General features: G+C 48.5%; 1 protein-coding gene across 1 annotated transcript in view; it reads right to left on the bottom strand.

Annotated features, from left to right (window-relative positions):
- Positions 1–4,207: 4,207 nt before the first annotated feature.
- LOC135083054 (mediator of RNA polymerase II transcription subunit 14) overlaps positions 4,208–15,051 on the bottom strand; it is a 28,802-nt gene continuing 17,958 nt past the window's right edge. Inside the window, exons 14-24 of the mRNA XM_063977821.1 lie at positions 13,866–14,003; positions 13,213–13,417; positions 12,004–12,163; positions 11,409–11,549; positions 11,227–11,320; positions 10,867–10,964; positions 9,866–9,923; positions 9,683–9,808; positions 6,158–6,390; positions 5,170–5,331; positions 4,208–4,538 (exon numbers count right to left, since the gene is read on the bottom strand). Of these exons, the coding sequence (XP_063833891.1) occupies positions 4,242–4,538; positions 5,170–5,331; positions 6,158–6,390; positions 9,683–9,808; positions 9,866–9,923; positions 10,867–10,964; positions 11,227–11,320; positions 11,409–11,549; positions 12,004–12,163; positions 13,213–13,417; positions 13,866–14,003 (1,712 nt within the window). The 3' untranslated portion in view covers positions 4,208–4,241. The remainder of the gene's footprint in view (positions 4,539–5,169; positions 5,332–6,157; positions 6,391–9,682; positions 9,809–9,865; positions 9,924–10,866; positions 10,965–11,226; positions 11,321–11,408; positions 11,550–12,003; positions 12,164–13,212; positions 13,418–13,865; positions 14,004–15,051) is intronic.

The raw sequence follows: 15,051 nt of genomic DNA, 5'->3' as shown, positions 1-15,051 counted from the left end.
GTCGTAGGCGTTTTTCCTTCGAGGATGACGGAATTGAACAGCTTCTGAAGAGCCCTTAGTACCGGCGTTCCGCCTGCCTTCAAAAGCTCAGCCGTGATTCCATCATCACCCGGTGCCTTGTTGTTCTTCAGCTGTTTGAGAGCCATTCTAATCTCGTACAGACTGACGTCCGGGTAATCTTCCGTACTATGATAATATCAATCCTCACTTTCCTCACACTTACCTTTCCGTTATCACTGGTACAATAGTATGTAGAAATAAAAATGTTAATTAAAATAATAATAATAATAAATAATCATTAGACGTTTAGACAAATTCAAGTTCGTTATTTAGTGCTTTCTTCTTATGATATTTTCATTAATACAATGTAATTAAACTATTTTCAACCTTATGTCTTACACATAGAGTTCAAAATTAATTGAAGAAAAAATACAAATCATGGTAGCATGATGTGCCAGGAACTCTAAATAAATTCTAAAATAATAATCTTTACTTGCTTATGAACCAAATAGTATAAATTCATGGATAAAATAAATATTTTTTTCCGACGCGCATTAAAATTCGCCCGCTGTGTCCTGAAGAAAAAATTTTTTTCACCTACTTTTTTCAAAAAAAGTACCATACAATGGTATATATTTATAATCCTGATAAATGTAGCTTTCAGGACATATTTTTTTTATTAGATTATCTCCAGTGGTTTAAAAGTAAACGACGTTTATTTAAAAAAATACTTTTTGGTTTTTGTGAATTTTACTCCATATTTCTATTATTTTGTATGAAAAGGCAAAAAGTTTGTTCTAGAAATGAATTCGCCATCCTTTAATTATCCGAAAATGACACCACACTTGCCCTAATGCCCATAGTTTTGAAGATATGGGCCTTAAAGTGAAGCGCGGCAGAAGGAAACTTGCCCCCCCTCCCCCTGCTACCACAGGGGGGGCTCCCGATGTCTACCGACGGAAATCTACTCAGGAGCACCCAAAGAACAACTGGTGCAAAAATGAGCCTTCTATACCAAAGTGGAGGGGTTCTTGCACTAAATTCCCTACTATAGAGACAGATAAAATAAAAAATAAATGTTAAAAAACAGTTTTAATTTTCTATAAATTATAAACTATACAGTTGAGGACAGTCACGAAATGCTTTTTAATTTGCTAATTACATTTTTTGTTGTGGTATGGTTCGGGCACACCCTGTATTTTTGGAAACATTTCAGTATTTGTCCCGAACAAATTGCTAACAAAGGAATCTCATATGATGCAATGATATTAGATAACCAATATGATAAGTAAACAATTTGACAAACATCTATCGATAGTTGGAGATATAAAAAAATAATGTCATTGATAAGATAACCTTATGCCTAGCAATATAATTTAAACATACTATATCTATTTACAACATAATCTGAGAACACAATATCAATACTTTTATTTTGGAAACATGATTAGCGTCAGCTCTTTTCCGCTCGGACGTTTTGCAAATTAAATTATTGCTCGGATAACGTAATAAACAACTTTTTTAGACTTTTTGCGTAGAATGAATGTTATAATATAATTAATTATAACGTTATAATATGATTATACACATTCTTTATTTAATACTACTTTTACCAAATCAGAAATTACTTTAGAAAATAAAGGAGAATACAGAATACAGATGATATACATAAACACTTATCGATAGTCAGAAGAAAGTAATTCAGGAGATTTTTGTATTTCAGTGGTAATTCGGTAATGTGTTCCCAACAGACCATTTCTCCGTACTCTAACCGCAGGCACCCGATATTCATGATACCTAAAGGCCTACCAAAGTGACTGCCAGAGGTATAGTAATACATTTTAAGACTGGGTTGCACCCCTACACTGAACCGTCCCAGCTATGACATTGTCAGGAGGGCGCTACTATCAATACAGGATTGTTAGTTCCGCTTATTGCCACGTTGGATAACCATTTAATTATGACACTATCATATCAATACTGGGTTACATTTTGAATTTTGACACTTGACGTTTCAAAATCGTTGGACTACACTAAACTTTAACTATAACAAACGTCAAAAGTCTGTCAAACTGTATACAAGAAACACCGGTTAACGTTAAAGTTACGGTCTTCTTCTTCTTTTATTTTGGCCACGACTTGGTTTTGAGAGCCATGATTTCGCCAATGTCACGTAATCAGCTTTGACAAAGTTTACAGGGTTTATACAATTCAAAAATGTTTATGTTTACAATATAAAGCTAAATTATTTGTGTGAGTACCTAAAACAAAAAGTTACGGTCAAAATAAGGTGGAACTACTTTAACAAACGTCAAAAGTCTGTCAAACTTCATACAAAAAAAACACCAGTTATAGATGACCCAAGCTGAACTGTCCCACCAAACTCAATGACAGGGGGGCGCTACCATCGTTCAACTATATGGTTTCCAACATGGCAAAAATCGGAACCAGCGATCCGGTATTGACGGTGGCGCCCCGCTGTCAATGTCATGGATAGGACAGTTCAGTATTTTGGAACTATATAGTTATAGTCACGGTTAAAATAAGGTGGTGCAGCTCAGCCTAAATGGAAATGTTCAGAGGGTATAAGATTACAATATGTAGACAAAAAAGCAAATACATTTTCACGAAATAAAAAATCGCAGTCATTATAGAGGGACAAAGCATTCAATCTGAAGTTAGGCACGTATCATTGAGTCACCGGGTGGTACCTAGGCCACGCCCCCATAGCCCGGGCGGGCGAGGGCGCGCTAGGGCGGCGGCGGCGCGGGCGGCTGCGGCGCGTCTTGCGGCAGCGTGAAGTTGGTGAGCAGGTCGCGTACTGCTGGCCATAGAGTACACTCCGCGTGCGACTGGTTGAACTCGTTGAAGCTGGAACGTAATACAATTCTTGTTTTGAATTTTTCCGTGTAACCGTTGAACTGTGATTTTTGTGAGAGCGGTAGTCTTTACACACAGACAACGTCAAGGTAAACAGTGTGGAGTCTTAAAACAGTTGTAGTAGAAACTAATTTGTCACGAAAATCAGTCTTATGTGCTGTTGTCTGTAATTGTACAGACGTATAGTCTACTTTAGTTTACCATTGGGTAAACTAAAGTAGACTATACGTACTTTAGTTTGACAATGGCGAGGTTTTATCCAATAGCCACGAGCGATTTGTCTAAATTAGTTGAATTTGATGAGTCGGTGTCAATTTACTTTTGCCTCGATCTTACTTACTATACCAGCAATATACTGATTAAACAGTTCTTCTTTCTTTCTTTCTAAGTGTAAGTTGAATCTGTCAGAGCTCTATTGCAGCTCTTTACTGCCTTGTAACACTAGTTTCATAGCACTACAACTAGCTTCCACATAATAATACTTATGATATCCATTTGACTTACCGTTTGAGATGCAAGCTGACCGCGATGAGATGCGGCTGCGAGTCTCGTTTGTCAGCGAGCTGCGTCACGTTTGATTGCATGTCATATACGAGCGGCAGCACTAGTTGTGTATCACCGCGAGTTAGACATATCTGTTGAACAATCAAAAAGAAAAGTTTAGTCATCTTATTGCAAGATAATTGTGCTTTATCACCAGGTGAGTGAATGTGAGATGGCAAAATTACTAAGGATGTATGCGGAATACACATGAGGATTAACTCCTGAGGGTCAAATACCTGCCTTGTCTAGCATAAAAAAAAGGTAGGTATTTTACTTAAAAAGAAAAGTAACTTGTGCTTGGCCAGCAACACAGGTACACATGAGCGGTGAGTCATCATGACGTATAAGATGGAGTCAACTGATCGCACGGCATGGGTCAAGTGCGCTATAAATGACAAAGCGATAGCTGCTTTATGACTTACAAAGAAGAGTATCTTGTGCTTAGCCAGCAGCACAGCGGGGGCCCAGCACGTACGATCTGTGGCGCAGCAGCTAGCTAGCTAGCTTGTAGAATGCGAGATGGCGAAATTACTAATGCCCCGCGTACATGCGTCATTATCGTATGGCAGAAGATTTATCAGTTATTTAACTTACAAAGAAGAGTATCTTGTGACTGTGAATGACTTGTGGGACTCATGGAACTATAGCTGTAGGGACACTCACAAAGAAGAGTATCTTGTGCTTGGCCAGCAGCACGGCGGGTTGTCCCGCGGGCACTATCTGCGGCGCGGCGGGCGGGATGCGCAGCGCCCAGTGCAGGTGCCAGGCGGGCGCGTGCTGCAGCGCGAGCGGCGCCAGGTCGGCGCATGAGCGGGGACTCATGGAACTGTAGCTGTAGGGACACTCACAAAGAAGAGTATCTTGTGCTTGGCCAGCAGCACGGCGGGTTGTCCCGCGGGCACTATCTGCGGCGCGGCGGGCGGGATGCGCAGCGCCCAGTGCAGGTGCCAGGCGGGCGCGTGCTGCAGCGCGAGCGGCGCCAGGTCGGCGCGCATGAGAGCCACGAGCGACGGCAGCGCGGCGGCCGGCGCGCCCCATACTCGTGCCCAGCCCTGCAGCGCTGTGGCGCGGTATGGGGCTACGGCCACGCGCTGGTCGAAGAACTTCTCCATCACCTGTAAGCAGCATAGCGCAGCTTGGATTGGATTTTTCATGAATATGAATTATTATGGTTCTACAAGGTGTCATAATAAACGTGCCTGATCCGAAGAGGGATTCTCAAATACAAGACAAATCAAGCCGCAGGTACAGCACCACTTCGAAGAATGAGCCGAATATGAGTCGACAGATCATGCTCGCTCTTTTATACAGCCCATCCCTCCCAAGGGGAAGGTCTGGCAGACTCATTTAGCCGTTCAACTAAGGTCACCCGGGGCGATTAACTAGTTTTATTCTTAACTAACTTTCGCCCGCGGGTTCACCCGCGTGAAACTTTGTGTCACAAATCGGCATAAATTATAGCCTATATGTTAATCTGGGTTACAAACAATAATATTGTAAAGTTTCAACAAAATCCCTTCAGTAGTTTTTGCGTGAAAGAGTAACAAACATCAAGACAAACTTTTGCATTTATAATATTAGTAGGATCTGATGGGTTTGTGAACAAAGTGTCATCCGCTTTTGAAACAGAGCAATCATTGCTTTTTTATGCTTCAACTAATGACACTGTTCAAATCCATAAGATTTTTACTTTATTTTTAGTGCAGGGGCTACGCTTGCGTGTTGTACGCGCCAGTTGGTACTCACCTGCAGGTCGTCGGCCGCCCAGTTGTCCTTGTGGTCGGGCAGCGGCGTGAGCTGCAGGTGCAGCGCCTGCAGGTGCGCCGGGTGCAGCGCCACGCGCGCCGCCAGCCCGGCCGCGTCGCAGCGGAACGTCAGGCTCGTGGCCTCCACGGATACCATTGTTAGCTGACGAGAAAAAAGGACATATTAGCGTTTTGTAAAAAGCGACATGAATTCCTAAGGTCGTCTTTTTTAATCCACAACGAGGAAGCTCTTGGCCTGTATCTCACCTGATGGTAAGTGATGATCAGGCAGGAGGTGGAAACGAGCTTCACCCGGAATCCTCAACCACGGAGGAACTGGCTATCTTACATCTAACTGTCGAAACACAACAATGCTGTTAACATTGTTGTTATGGCGACAGACTCAGGTAAGATGGTGGTAGCTAGCCAGGCGGACTTAGAACAAGCCCCTACCACCAACCAAACCGAACAGAAAAATATGCCCCCACTGGACATCGAACCCGGGACCTCTGACATTGACATTCAAGCAACGATCTCGCAAAGCAAGAATTTTATTTTAGAATTTTAATTTATTTTTATTCAATAGTGATGCAAACGCGATACTGTCGCGATGCAAACGCGATTCAGTAACCCTCCCTCCGTTCTCTCCCCGATGTCGTCCGACACGGTCGCGCATGTGCATCGATTCAGTAGCGCTGCTGTACTGTAGCGCGTTGGCATCACTTCTGTAGCGCGATGCAAATGCGACTAACGCACGTCAGTAGCGTTGCTACGCGCGACAGCATCACTACAAAAAGTCGCAGTGGGCGAGGGGCCTTAATGACTTAAAAGTAGGTGAAAGAAGGAAACAGCAGATTGCCGTGGAATCAGCTTCAGGGGTCATCAAAGTCAGGTGTTGCAGTCAATTTAATTCAAATTCCTGACCTAAGGGGCTCATAGGTCGTGCAGATTACGATAGGGATTTAGCTCGCCAGTGCACGTGTACTCACGAACTCCTCCTGCTGCACGAAGCGCTGCAGCGTGCGCTTCATGTAGACGCAGGCCAGGAAGCGCTGCAGCGGCGCCAGCGGCGGGCCGGGCGGCGCGTTGGGCGGCGGCTCGCACGGCGTGCACAGCGTCTCCAGCTTGGCTACGGGTAGGGGCGTGGCTGTAGCGCCCGCCCACGCGCGACCGCCTAGTAGCACGCGCCCACCCGATGCCGTTGAACCCGTGGCTTGTGGACCTAAGCAATGATAATTCTGTTGAAATCATGTTGAAGAATACACAGGGAGACAAGTCCTTATTGTTTACCACACAAAGCTGATAATAGTAAGAAATTCAGTAAGTTTGAAGGTGCGGGGAGCGCGGGTCAGCGAAGTCACACGGTGAAGGAGACGTGTGCGGCGACGACGGATATTCATTGCACTGTAAACCTTATGTGGAATAAATTACGGTGTTGTGTACCTTTGTGGTCAATATGGTTTCGCGAATAGTAGTGTCGCGATGGTTTCGGGAGTAGCGTCACGGCGGATACTCATTGGAATTTAAGCCTTTTGTAGAATACATTATTACGTAGTGTATACGTTTATGACTTTACCTTTGTGGTCAAGATGATGCCGCGGCGAGGGGTGGTGCCCGGGCGAAGGTCTCGGCAACGAGGGTGAGCCGGGCCAAGTAGTGAAAGGTGAAGTGGGCGGCTGGTGCAGCAACGCGGTGGATACTCATTGGAATTTAAACCTTATGTGGAATATATTACGTTTATGTAACTTACCTACCTCAATGGTCCACTCCACGGCTGCAGTGCGGGAGGAATGGCGACGGATTGTGAGACTTACCACCGGACCTGGTGTGACAACCACGATCACTCTGGCAAGAGTGTAGCGACGAAGAAGAAGAGTAACTTAGCTTTGTGGTCAAGATGATGCCGCGGCGAGGGGTGATGTCCGGGCGAGGGTCGTGGTAGCGAGGGTGAGCCGGGCCAAGTAGTGAAGGGCGAAGAGGCAGCGGGTGCAACAACGCGGCGGAATTTCAACCTTATGTGGAATAAATTACATTTTCATGCCGTTACCTTTATGGTCGAGATGATGACGCGGCGAAGGATGGTGTCCGGGCGAAGGTCTAGGCAGCGAGGGTGAGCCGGGCCAAGTAGTGAAAGGTGAAGTGGGCGGCTGGTGCAGCTACGCGGTGGATACTCATTGGAATTTAAACCTTATGTGGAATATATTACGTTTATGTAACTTACCTACCTCAATGGTCCACTCCACGGCTGCAGTGCGGGAGGAATGGCGACGGATTGTGAGAGTTACCACCGGACCTAGTGTGACAAACACGATCACTCTGGCAAGAGTGTAGCGACGAAGAAGAAGAGTAACTTACCTTTGTGGTCAAGATGATGCCGCGGCGAGGGGTGGTGTCCGGGCGAAGGTCGCGGCAGCGAAGGCGATCGGGCCAGGTCGTGAAGGGTGAAGTGGGCGGGGGGTGCGGTGACACGGCGAATATTCATTGGAATTTAAACTCTATGTGGAATAAATTACGTTTTCATGTCGTTACCTTTGTGGTCGAGATGATACCGTCTACCGTGGCGAGGGATGGTGTCCGGGTGAAGGTCTCGGCAGCGAGGGTGAGCCGGGCCACGTAGTGAAAGGCGAGATGAGCGGCTACGCAACGTGGCGGATACTCATTGGTATTTAAACCTTATGTGGAATACATTACGTAGTATATTATACCTTTGTGGTCAAGATGATGCCGCGGCGAGGGGTGGTGTCCGGGCGAGGGTCGTGGTAGCGAGGGTGAGCCGGGCCAGGTCGTGAAGGGCGAGGTGGGCGGCGGGTGCGGCGACGCAGCGGGCGCGGCTAAAGGCCTATTCAAACCTGAGCGATATTCGCTGCCGCTGTGGGTAGAGGTACATACCGCGCGGGTTTCGCTCAGGTATTTAGTATCAAGTATCGCGGCTAGAGCGACCTGAGCGATATTCGCTGCCGCTGTGGGTAGAGGTACATACCAGACGGTAGCGAATAACGCTTAGGTCTGAACAGTATTATTACCGCATACCCACTGGGTTTTCTCTGCCGCAGACGGTAGCGAATACCGCTTAGGTCTGAATAGGCCTTAATGGAGACGGCGCTAGAGGAGACGCGGGTGACGCGGACGCGCCCGCGCCCCCGCCGCCTGCCGTGCGCGCGCCGCCGGGCGGTGACGTGAGTCCAATGAGGATTTCAACCTTATGTGGAATAAATTATGTTTTCATGTCGTTACCTTTATGGTCGAGATGATGCCGCGGCGAGGGGTGGTGTCCGGGCGAGGGTCGTGGTAGCGAGGGTGAGCAGGGCCAGGTCGTGAAGGGTGAGGTTGGCGGCGGGTGCGGCGACGCGGCGGGCGCGGCTAATGGAGACGGCGCTAGAGGAGACGCGGGTGACGCGGACACGCCCGCGCCGCCGGGCGGTGACGTGAGTCCAATGAGGATTTCAACCTTATGTAGAATAAATTACGTTTATGTAACTTACCTTTGTGGTCGAGATGATGCCGCGGCGAGGGGTGGTGTCCGGGCGAAGGTCTCGGCAGCGAGGGTGAGCCGGGCCAGGTCGTGAAGGGGGAAGTGGGCGGCGGGTGCGGCGACGCCGCGAATATTCGTTGGAATTTCAACCTTATGTGGAATACATTACGTAGTGTATTATACCTTTGTGGTCAAGATGATGCCGCGGCGACGGGTGGTGTCCGGGCGAGGGTCGTGGTAGCGAGGGTGAGCCGGGCCAGGTCGTGAAGGGCGAGGTGGGCGGCGGATGCGGCGACGCGGCGGGCGCGGCTAAAGGAGACGGCGCTAGAGGAGACGCGGGTGACGCAGACACGCCCGCGCCCCCGCCGCCTGCCGCGCCCGCGCCGCCGGGCGGTGACGTGAGTCCAATGAGGATTTCAACCTTATGTGGGATAAATTACGTTTATGTAACTTACCTTTGTGGTGTCCGGGCGAGGGTCGTGGTAGCGAGGGTGAGCCGGGCCAAGTAGTGAAAGGTGAAGTGGGCGGCTGGTGCAGCAACGCGGTGGATACTCATTGGAATTTAAACCTTATGTGGAATATATTACGTTTATGTAACTTACCTATCTCAATGGTCCACTCCACGGCTGCAGTGCGAGGAATGGCGACGGATTGTGAGACTTACCACCGGACCTGGTGTGACAACCACGATCACTCTGGCAAGAGTGTAGCGACGAAGAAGAAGAGTAACTTAGCTTTGTGGTCAAGATGATGCCGCGGCGAGGGGTGGTGTCCGGGCGAGGGTCGTGGCAGCGAGGGTGAGCCGGGCCAGGTCGTGAAGGGTGAAGTGGGCGGCTGGTGCAGCTACGCGGTGGATACTCATTGGAATTTAAACCTTATGTGGAATATATTACGTTTATGTAACTTACCTACCTCAATGGTCCACTCCACGGCTGCAGTGCGGCAGGAATGGCGACGGATTGTGAGACTTACCACCGGACCTGGTGTGACAACCACGATCACTCTGGCAAGAGTGTAGCGACGAAGAAGAAGAGTAACTTACCTTTGTGGTCAAGATGATGCCGCGGCGACGGGTGGTGTCCGGGCGAGGGTCGTGGTAGCGAGGGTGAGCCGGGCCAAGTAGTGAAGGGCGAAGTGGGCGGTGGGTGCGGCGACGCGGCGGGCGCGGCTAAAGGAGACGGCGCTAGAGGAGACGCGGGTGACGCAGACACGCCCGCGCCCCCGCCGCCTGCCGCGCCTGCGCCGCCGGGCGGTGACGTCAGGTTGAACGAACCGGCCCCCATCTACATGACAAAGATTAATGCTTTTTTTTTGCTGTGTTCATTTGCAATCAGTCCCAAGACTATGGGCAAATCTGTTCTGTGACGCTGTCATGCGGAGTGGCTTTCCATTGGAAGATAATATAATGCTTTTAAAATGAGATTATGAGCCGGCCCATAATTATGAACTTTAATGCGTTTAGATTTGAGATCTATCTATACTAATATTATAAATGCGAAAGTAACTCTGTCTGTCTGTCTTGCTTTCACGCCTAAACCACTGAACCGATTTTGATAAAATTTGGCATAGAGATAGTTCGAGTCCCGGGAAAGGACAAAGGATAGTTTTTATCCCGGTTTTTGAAACAGGGACGCGCGCGATAAAGTTGTTCTGTGGCAGACAAAATTCCACGTGGGCGAAGCCGCGTGCGGAAAGCTAGTTTTCTATATTTGCAATTTAATTTGGTCAACTTGCTCTCGGTTCAGAAGCGCACGCGGTTCCCTTGCAACTCTCGGCCGCCACTTTACGTTACGCCATCGAGGGCAACGTTCGCGCACTTAGTCTTGTTAGAATGATGCAACATATTTGATACCAATTTTAAAAGTGTTTGCTTATTTATTTACGGTAGTACTTGAAGCACAACAAAGCAAAAAGTACATTAATGCGATGAGATAAAAGTTATTTCAATGATTTGAATCGAGGGTTTTACCAGAGTAAATACAAATGAGTAGGTCATCTTCATAGAAACGCACCGAGCGCGGTTTGTATGTGAGCGCGTTAATATACGTATGCGGCGCGCACGCACACACTGACAAAATTCAGCGCAACCACGACTGGCTCACCGCTAATCCCCGCTAAATTTTGTCAGTGTGTGCGTGCGCACCGCATACGTGTGGCGCGCTCACATACAAACCGCGTGCGTTTCTGTGAAGATGGCCTACTCATTAGTATTTACTCTAGTTTTACCTGGTGTTGCGCGGGCGAGGCGGGGTGCGGCGTGACGGGTGCCGAGTGAGGCGTGTGCGGCTGCGGCGGCGTCAGCGGCGCCGGGAAGCGGAGACCACCTGTACACACGTTTCAAGCGATTCTCGTTCTTATAACAATCCAATAAGGTTCACCAGGAGGATTTGATGAGTGCTACTGACAACGCCACTCTTGTGGCGGAGTTTTGGGCTGACACTGTGTAGGTTTGTTGTCGACACGAAAAGAAGAATAAGGTTCAAATATGTTAGTTAAAATTATTGGGCAAATTACATCAAAAGATTCAGGTAGTTATGTAATATCTTCTTAAGTGTATAAAGATTTTGGGTGATGAATGAAACAAACCTGGTGGCATTGGAGACATGGGAGAAGGCGGGTTGTCGTCTTCGGCCAACAGTCTTGAACTTATACTCTCTTCGACGTAGCGTGACAAAAATGCCTGCAAACACAATTTGGGTTAAATTAGTAAGATATGTACTAAATGACCTTTATCGTAAGCTCTATGTATAAAATAATATCATAAATACCTTGAGTCCTTGGGCTGGAGCAAACTCATCTACAACGGAACTTCTGTCAAATTTGGAGAAGGAGCCATCACGTATTGTGACCATGCCTCCGCCTCGTATGCCAATTTCCAATGAGTACGCGCCAGCGTAGATGATACGTATCTGAAAAAACAATTGAATTTGAATGCGGTTTCGTTAGGAAGTGTTTTGTTTATAACGTCATTTGTTTTGTCAGTGGCGCGTTTATCTCGCTCGCATCACGCCTGGCGACGTCAGTTATGCCAGTGTGGGGCATGCGCTAGCGCTATCATTTTTAAGCGTTTTACGACTTTGGACTTGGCCCATACGGCACGGGACTATTCCCACCGTTGTAACTCCTGTATAGCCAGGATCTACTACAGCCAGGCCCCTCTTTCCCACTGGGTACTCTAGGCACGTGCCCATGGCCCCGCGATCGAGGAGGCCCCCGTCTGTTCTCATAAAATAACTATCTCCAGATGAGAAGGGTCTCCCTTGATCCGTAACGGCCCTGTCTACAGCTTGACCGCTAAGAAAAACCAAACAAGTGAAGGCCATTATGTCCTAAGGGAAAGTTAAACGTGCATACGGTACTTACCTTGCGCCAAGAATGCGCGAGCAGCGTGAATGTGGGCGTGGGCATCTGTGTACGCACGTGGTGCAGCCCTAGTTGCGGCAACGCGGGCAGCCGGCTCAGCGCTAGCAATGGTGCGTAGGTCTCACGCAGAACTACGCCTAGTGACATTAGGTCTTTGTGCCTGTGAAAAATCATTGACTAATTAATAAAATCAAACCAAAATCAAAAATACTTATTCAGTTTAGATCACAAGTGGCACTTATGAACGTCAAAATATAGTAAATAATAAAAAAAAGAAAAGGTAGCCCTTATGGGCCACTTTACATGTCTCCTTATCTTTTGGGCCCTACCAGCGCTTCGAGACAAACATATGGCAAGTGCTGAGAAGAAACGCCGGAACAAACTCACAATATGTCGTAACCACAAAAACAAATACATAAATAACGAAATGGTATAACATTCTCATACATAGTTATTTAGGAGCAACGTCACACTAGTTAGCGTCATACGAAGACATCACGGACATCACGGACATCACGGTCCGTGCCATACGGCATCCTGGCAGCGGTCTACTGCAGCTCACCTGTGTCTCGATATTTCTAGCAACTCATCTAGACAATAGTCTAATTTTACGTGTAACGTTCCCCACACAAACGTTTTTCGAGCGTCATCGTCATGTTCGTGCGGCGCCGACGCAACTTTTTTTTTGGACAAGTAACTCAACCCCCTCACCCCGCTATTGCGTTACACTAACCAGTTGATGTAGTGGTCGAGGTGGTGGTGCAGCAGGTGGTGCGCGTTGGCGGCGGGCTGGTGCGCGGGCGTGGCCACGGTGTAGCGCTGCGCCGCGGCGCTCCACTGCAGCACGGCCTTACTGCATCAGTAGACATCAGTAAAGCTACGTGTACTCACCAGTTGATGTAGTGGTCGAGGTGGTGGTGCAGCAGGTGGTGCGCGTTGGCGGCGGGCTGGTGCGCGGGCGTGGCCACGGTGTAGCGCTGCGCCGCGGCGCTCCACTGCAGCACGGCCTTACTGCATCAGTAGACATCAGTAAAGCTACGTGTACTCACCAGTTGATGTAGTGGTCGAGGTGGTGGTGCAGCAGGTGGTGCGCGTTGGCGGCGGGCTGGTGCGCGGGCGTGGCCACGGTGTAGCGCTGCGCCGCGGCGCTCCACTGCAGCACGGCCTTACTGCATCAGTAGACATCAGTAAAGCTACGTGTATACCAACCAGTTGATGTAGTGGTCGAGGTGGTGGTGCAGCAGGTGGTGCGCGTTGGCGGCGGGCTGGTGCGCGGGCGTGGCCACGGTGTAGCGCTGCGCCGCGGCGCTCCACTGCAGCACGGCCGTGGCGCGCTGCGACGCTCCGAACCCGATCACCAGCGAGCGGTACGTGTAGGAACGGATGCATACGCCTTGCCACATCATGTCGCGTTCTGTTAGTGGGAAAGAATAAGGAACGCCACTAGGGATGTTAAATCACTTGAAACTTTATGTGTAACCTAAATTTCAAGAAATATTTTTTTGTTTTACATTCTAGCGAGTGATTAGTTTTGAAGTGGACGCTGCGCGCTGACGATGTTTTCATTTTACACGGACGCGCCATCCATACGTTACTTTCTGTCACATCATAAGTATCATAACGCGCCTCTCCGCTCGCAGTCACTTTAGAGTATTTTTTGCAGATTTTACTGAAGTTTGAACCTTTGTAAAAACACAATATCTCTTTTGTTTGAATAGTGTTTGTATTATATGTTATATGCCAACCATTACAGTGTTGTACTGCAAAGTGAATATGAAAAGTTAGCGATCTTGTTCACTGTGTGTTATTGTCATTTAATTGAAAAGATGCCGATGGTTTTTAGATCTCCAACATAGTCGTACCTTGTGCAGGGCGCAGCATGAAGTCGTGCAGCAGCGTGTGTAGATGCACGATGGCGGCCCAGTCGGCCAGGAAGGCGTCGGCCGTGCGGCCCGCGTCCGTGCCCAGCTCGTACTGCAGGTACACGCAGCGACGCTCGCCTATACATGATAATAATAATATGAGATGTGGCTAGAATAAATCTTTGTCAAATTCAGGGTGTAATAAGCGGTTGTCAAAGTGAGTTCTGATCACTGTTTCGAGTTCGATGTCAAGACTTATACACAATAAACTTAATGAATGCCCAGCAGTCCTACTCCGCAACGCTAGCATCTCGCAATGTGTGAGAGGGATAGAAACATTTGCAACTTCAGGCTGCGCCGCACTTACCTTGCTCTTTCGGGTTAGGCGTGCGTACGGGCGAACCATGGAACACTATCTCTGCGGTCCACACGCGCGCTTGGTTCTTGGTGGTCAACCGCACCGTAGCAGCTAGCAAGCGCTCACGCAGCGCGGCTGCGGCTCCGGCGGGAGCGCCTTCGGGTCGCCGCAGGGCTACGAAACTACGATCCGCATGCCTAGTAGAGCTACTCTACAACACCGTTGTCGTATTTTCGAGTTTATCCTTCACTGGCGCTCATGCTGGCTTATCGCAATGTGTGAGAGGGATGGAAACATTTGTAACTTCAGGCTGCACCGCACTTACCTTGCTCTTTCGGGTTAGGCGTGCGCACGGGAGAACCATGGAACACAATCTCTGCGGTCCACACGGGCGCTTGGTTCTTGGTCGTGAGGCGTACGGTAGCGGCCAGTAATCGCTCGCGCAATGCAGCCGCGGCGCCGGCGGGAGCGCCCTCGGGTCGAGGCAGCGCTACAATGCGCATGCCTAGAGCGGGCATTTGTACCCATTTGTACCCCGCACTTACCTTGCTCTTTCGGGTTAGGCGTGCGTACAGGCGATCCATCCCAAGTAGCATTTTACTCCATTTAAGAGTTCAATAGTCGTTCACATGTACTCCACAAGCTGTGTATGTCAGCTGCATACGAGCTGTATAGCTTGCTATAATGCTTTTATAGAACCAGTTTGGGCACAAATTAGACAGCCTTAAGTTCACTATGGCTGTACATTAGCAGTATAATAGCATTATAATAGCAGTTTAAGTAGTAACATCGTACTTAAGGCTGACTTACGGCACTATATGGGACGCA

This window comes from Ostrinia nubilalis, chromosome 2 (genome assembly GCF_963855985.1).
Source record: "Ostrinia nubilalis chromosome 2, ilOstNubi1.1, whole genome shotgun sequence".
In the NCBI taxonomy this organism is placed as follows: domain Eukaryota; kingdom Metazoa; phylum Arthropoda; class Insecta; order Lepidoptera; family Crambidae; genus Ostrinia; species Ostrinia nubilalis.
Note: the sequence above shows the minus strand (reverse complement) of the source record. Positions and strands in the feature narration are given on the sequence as shown.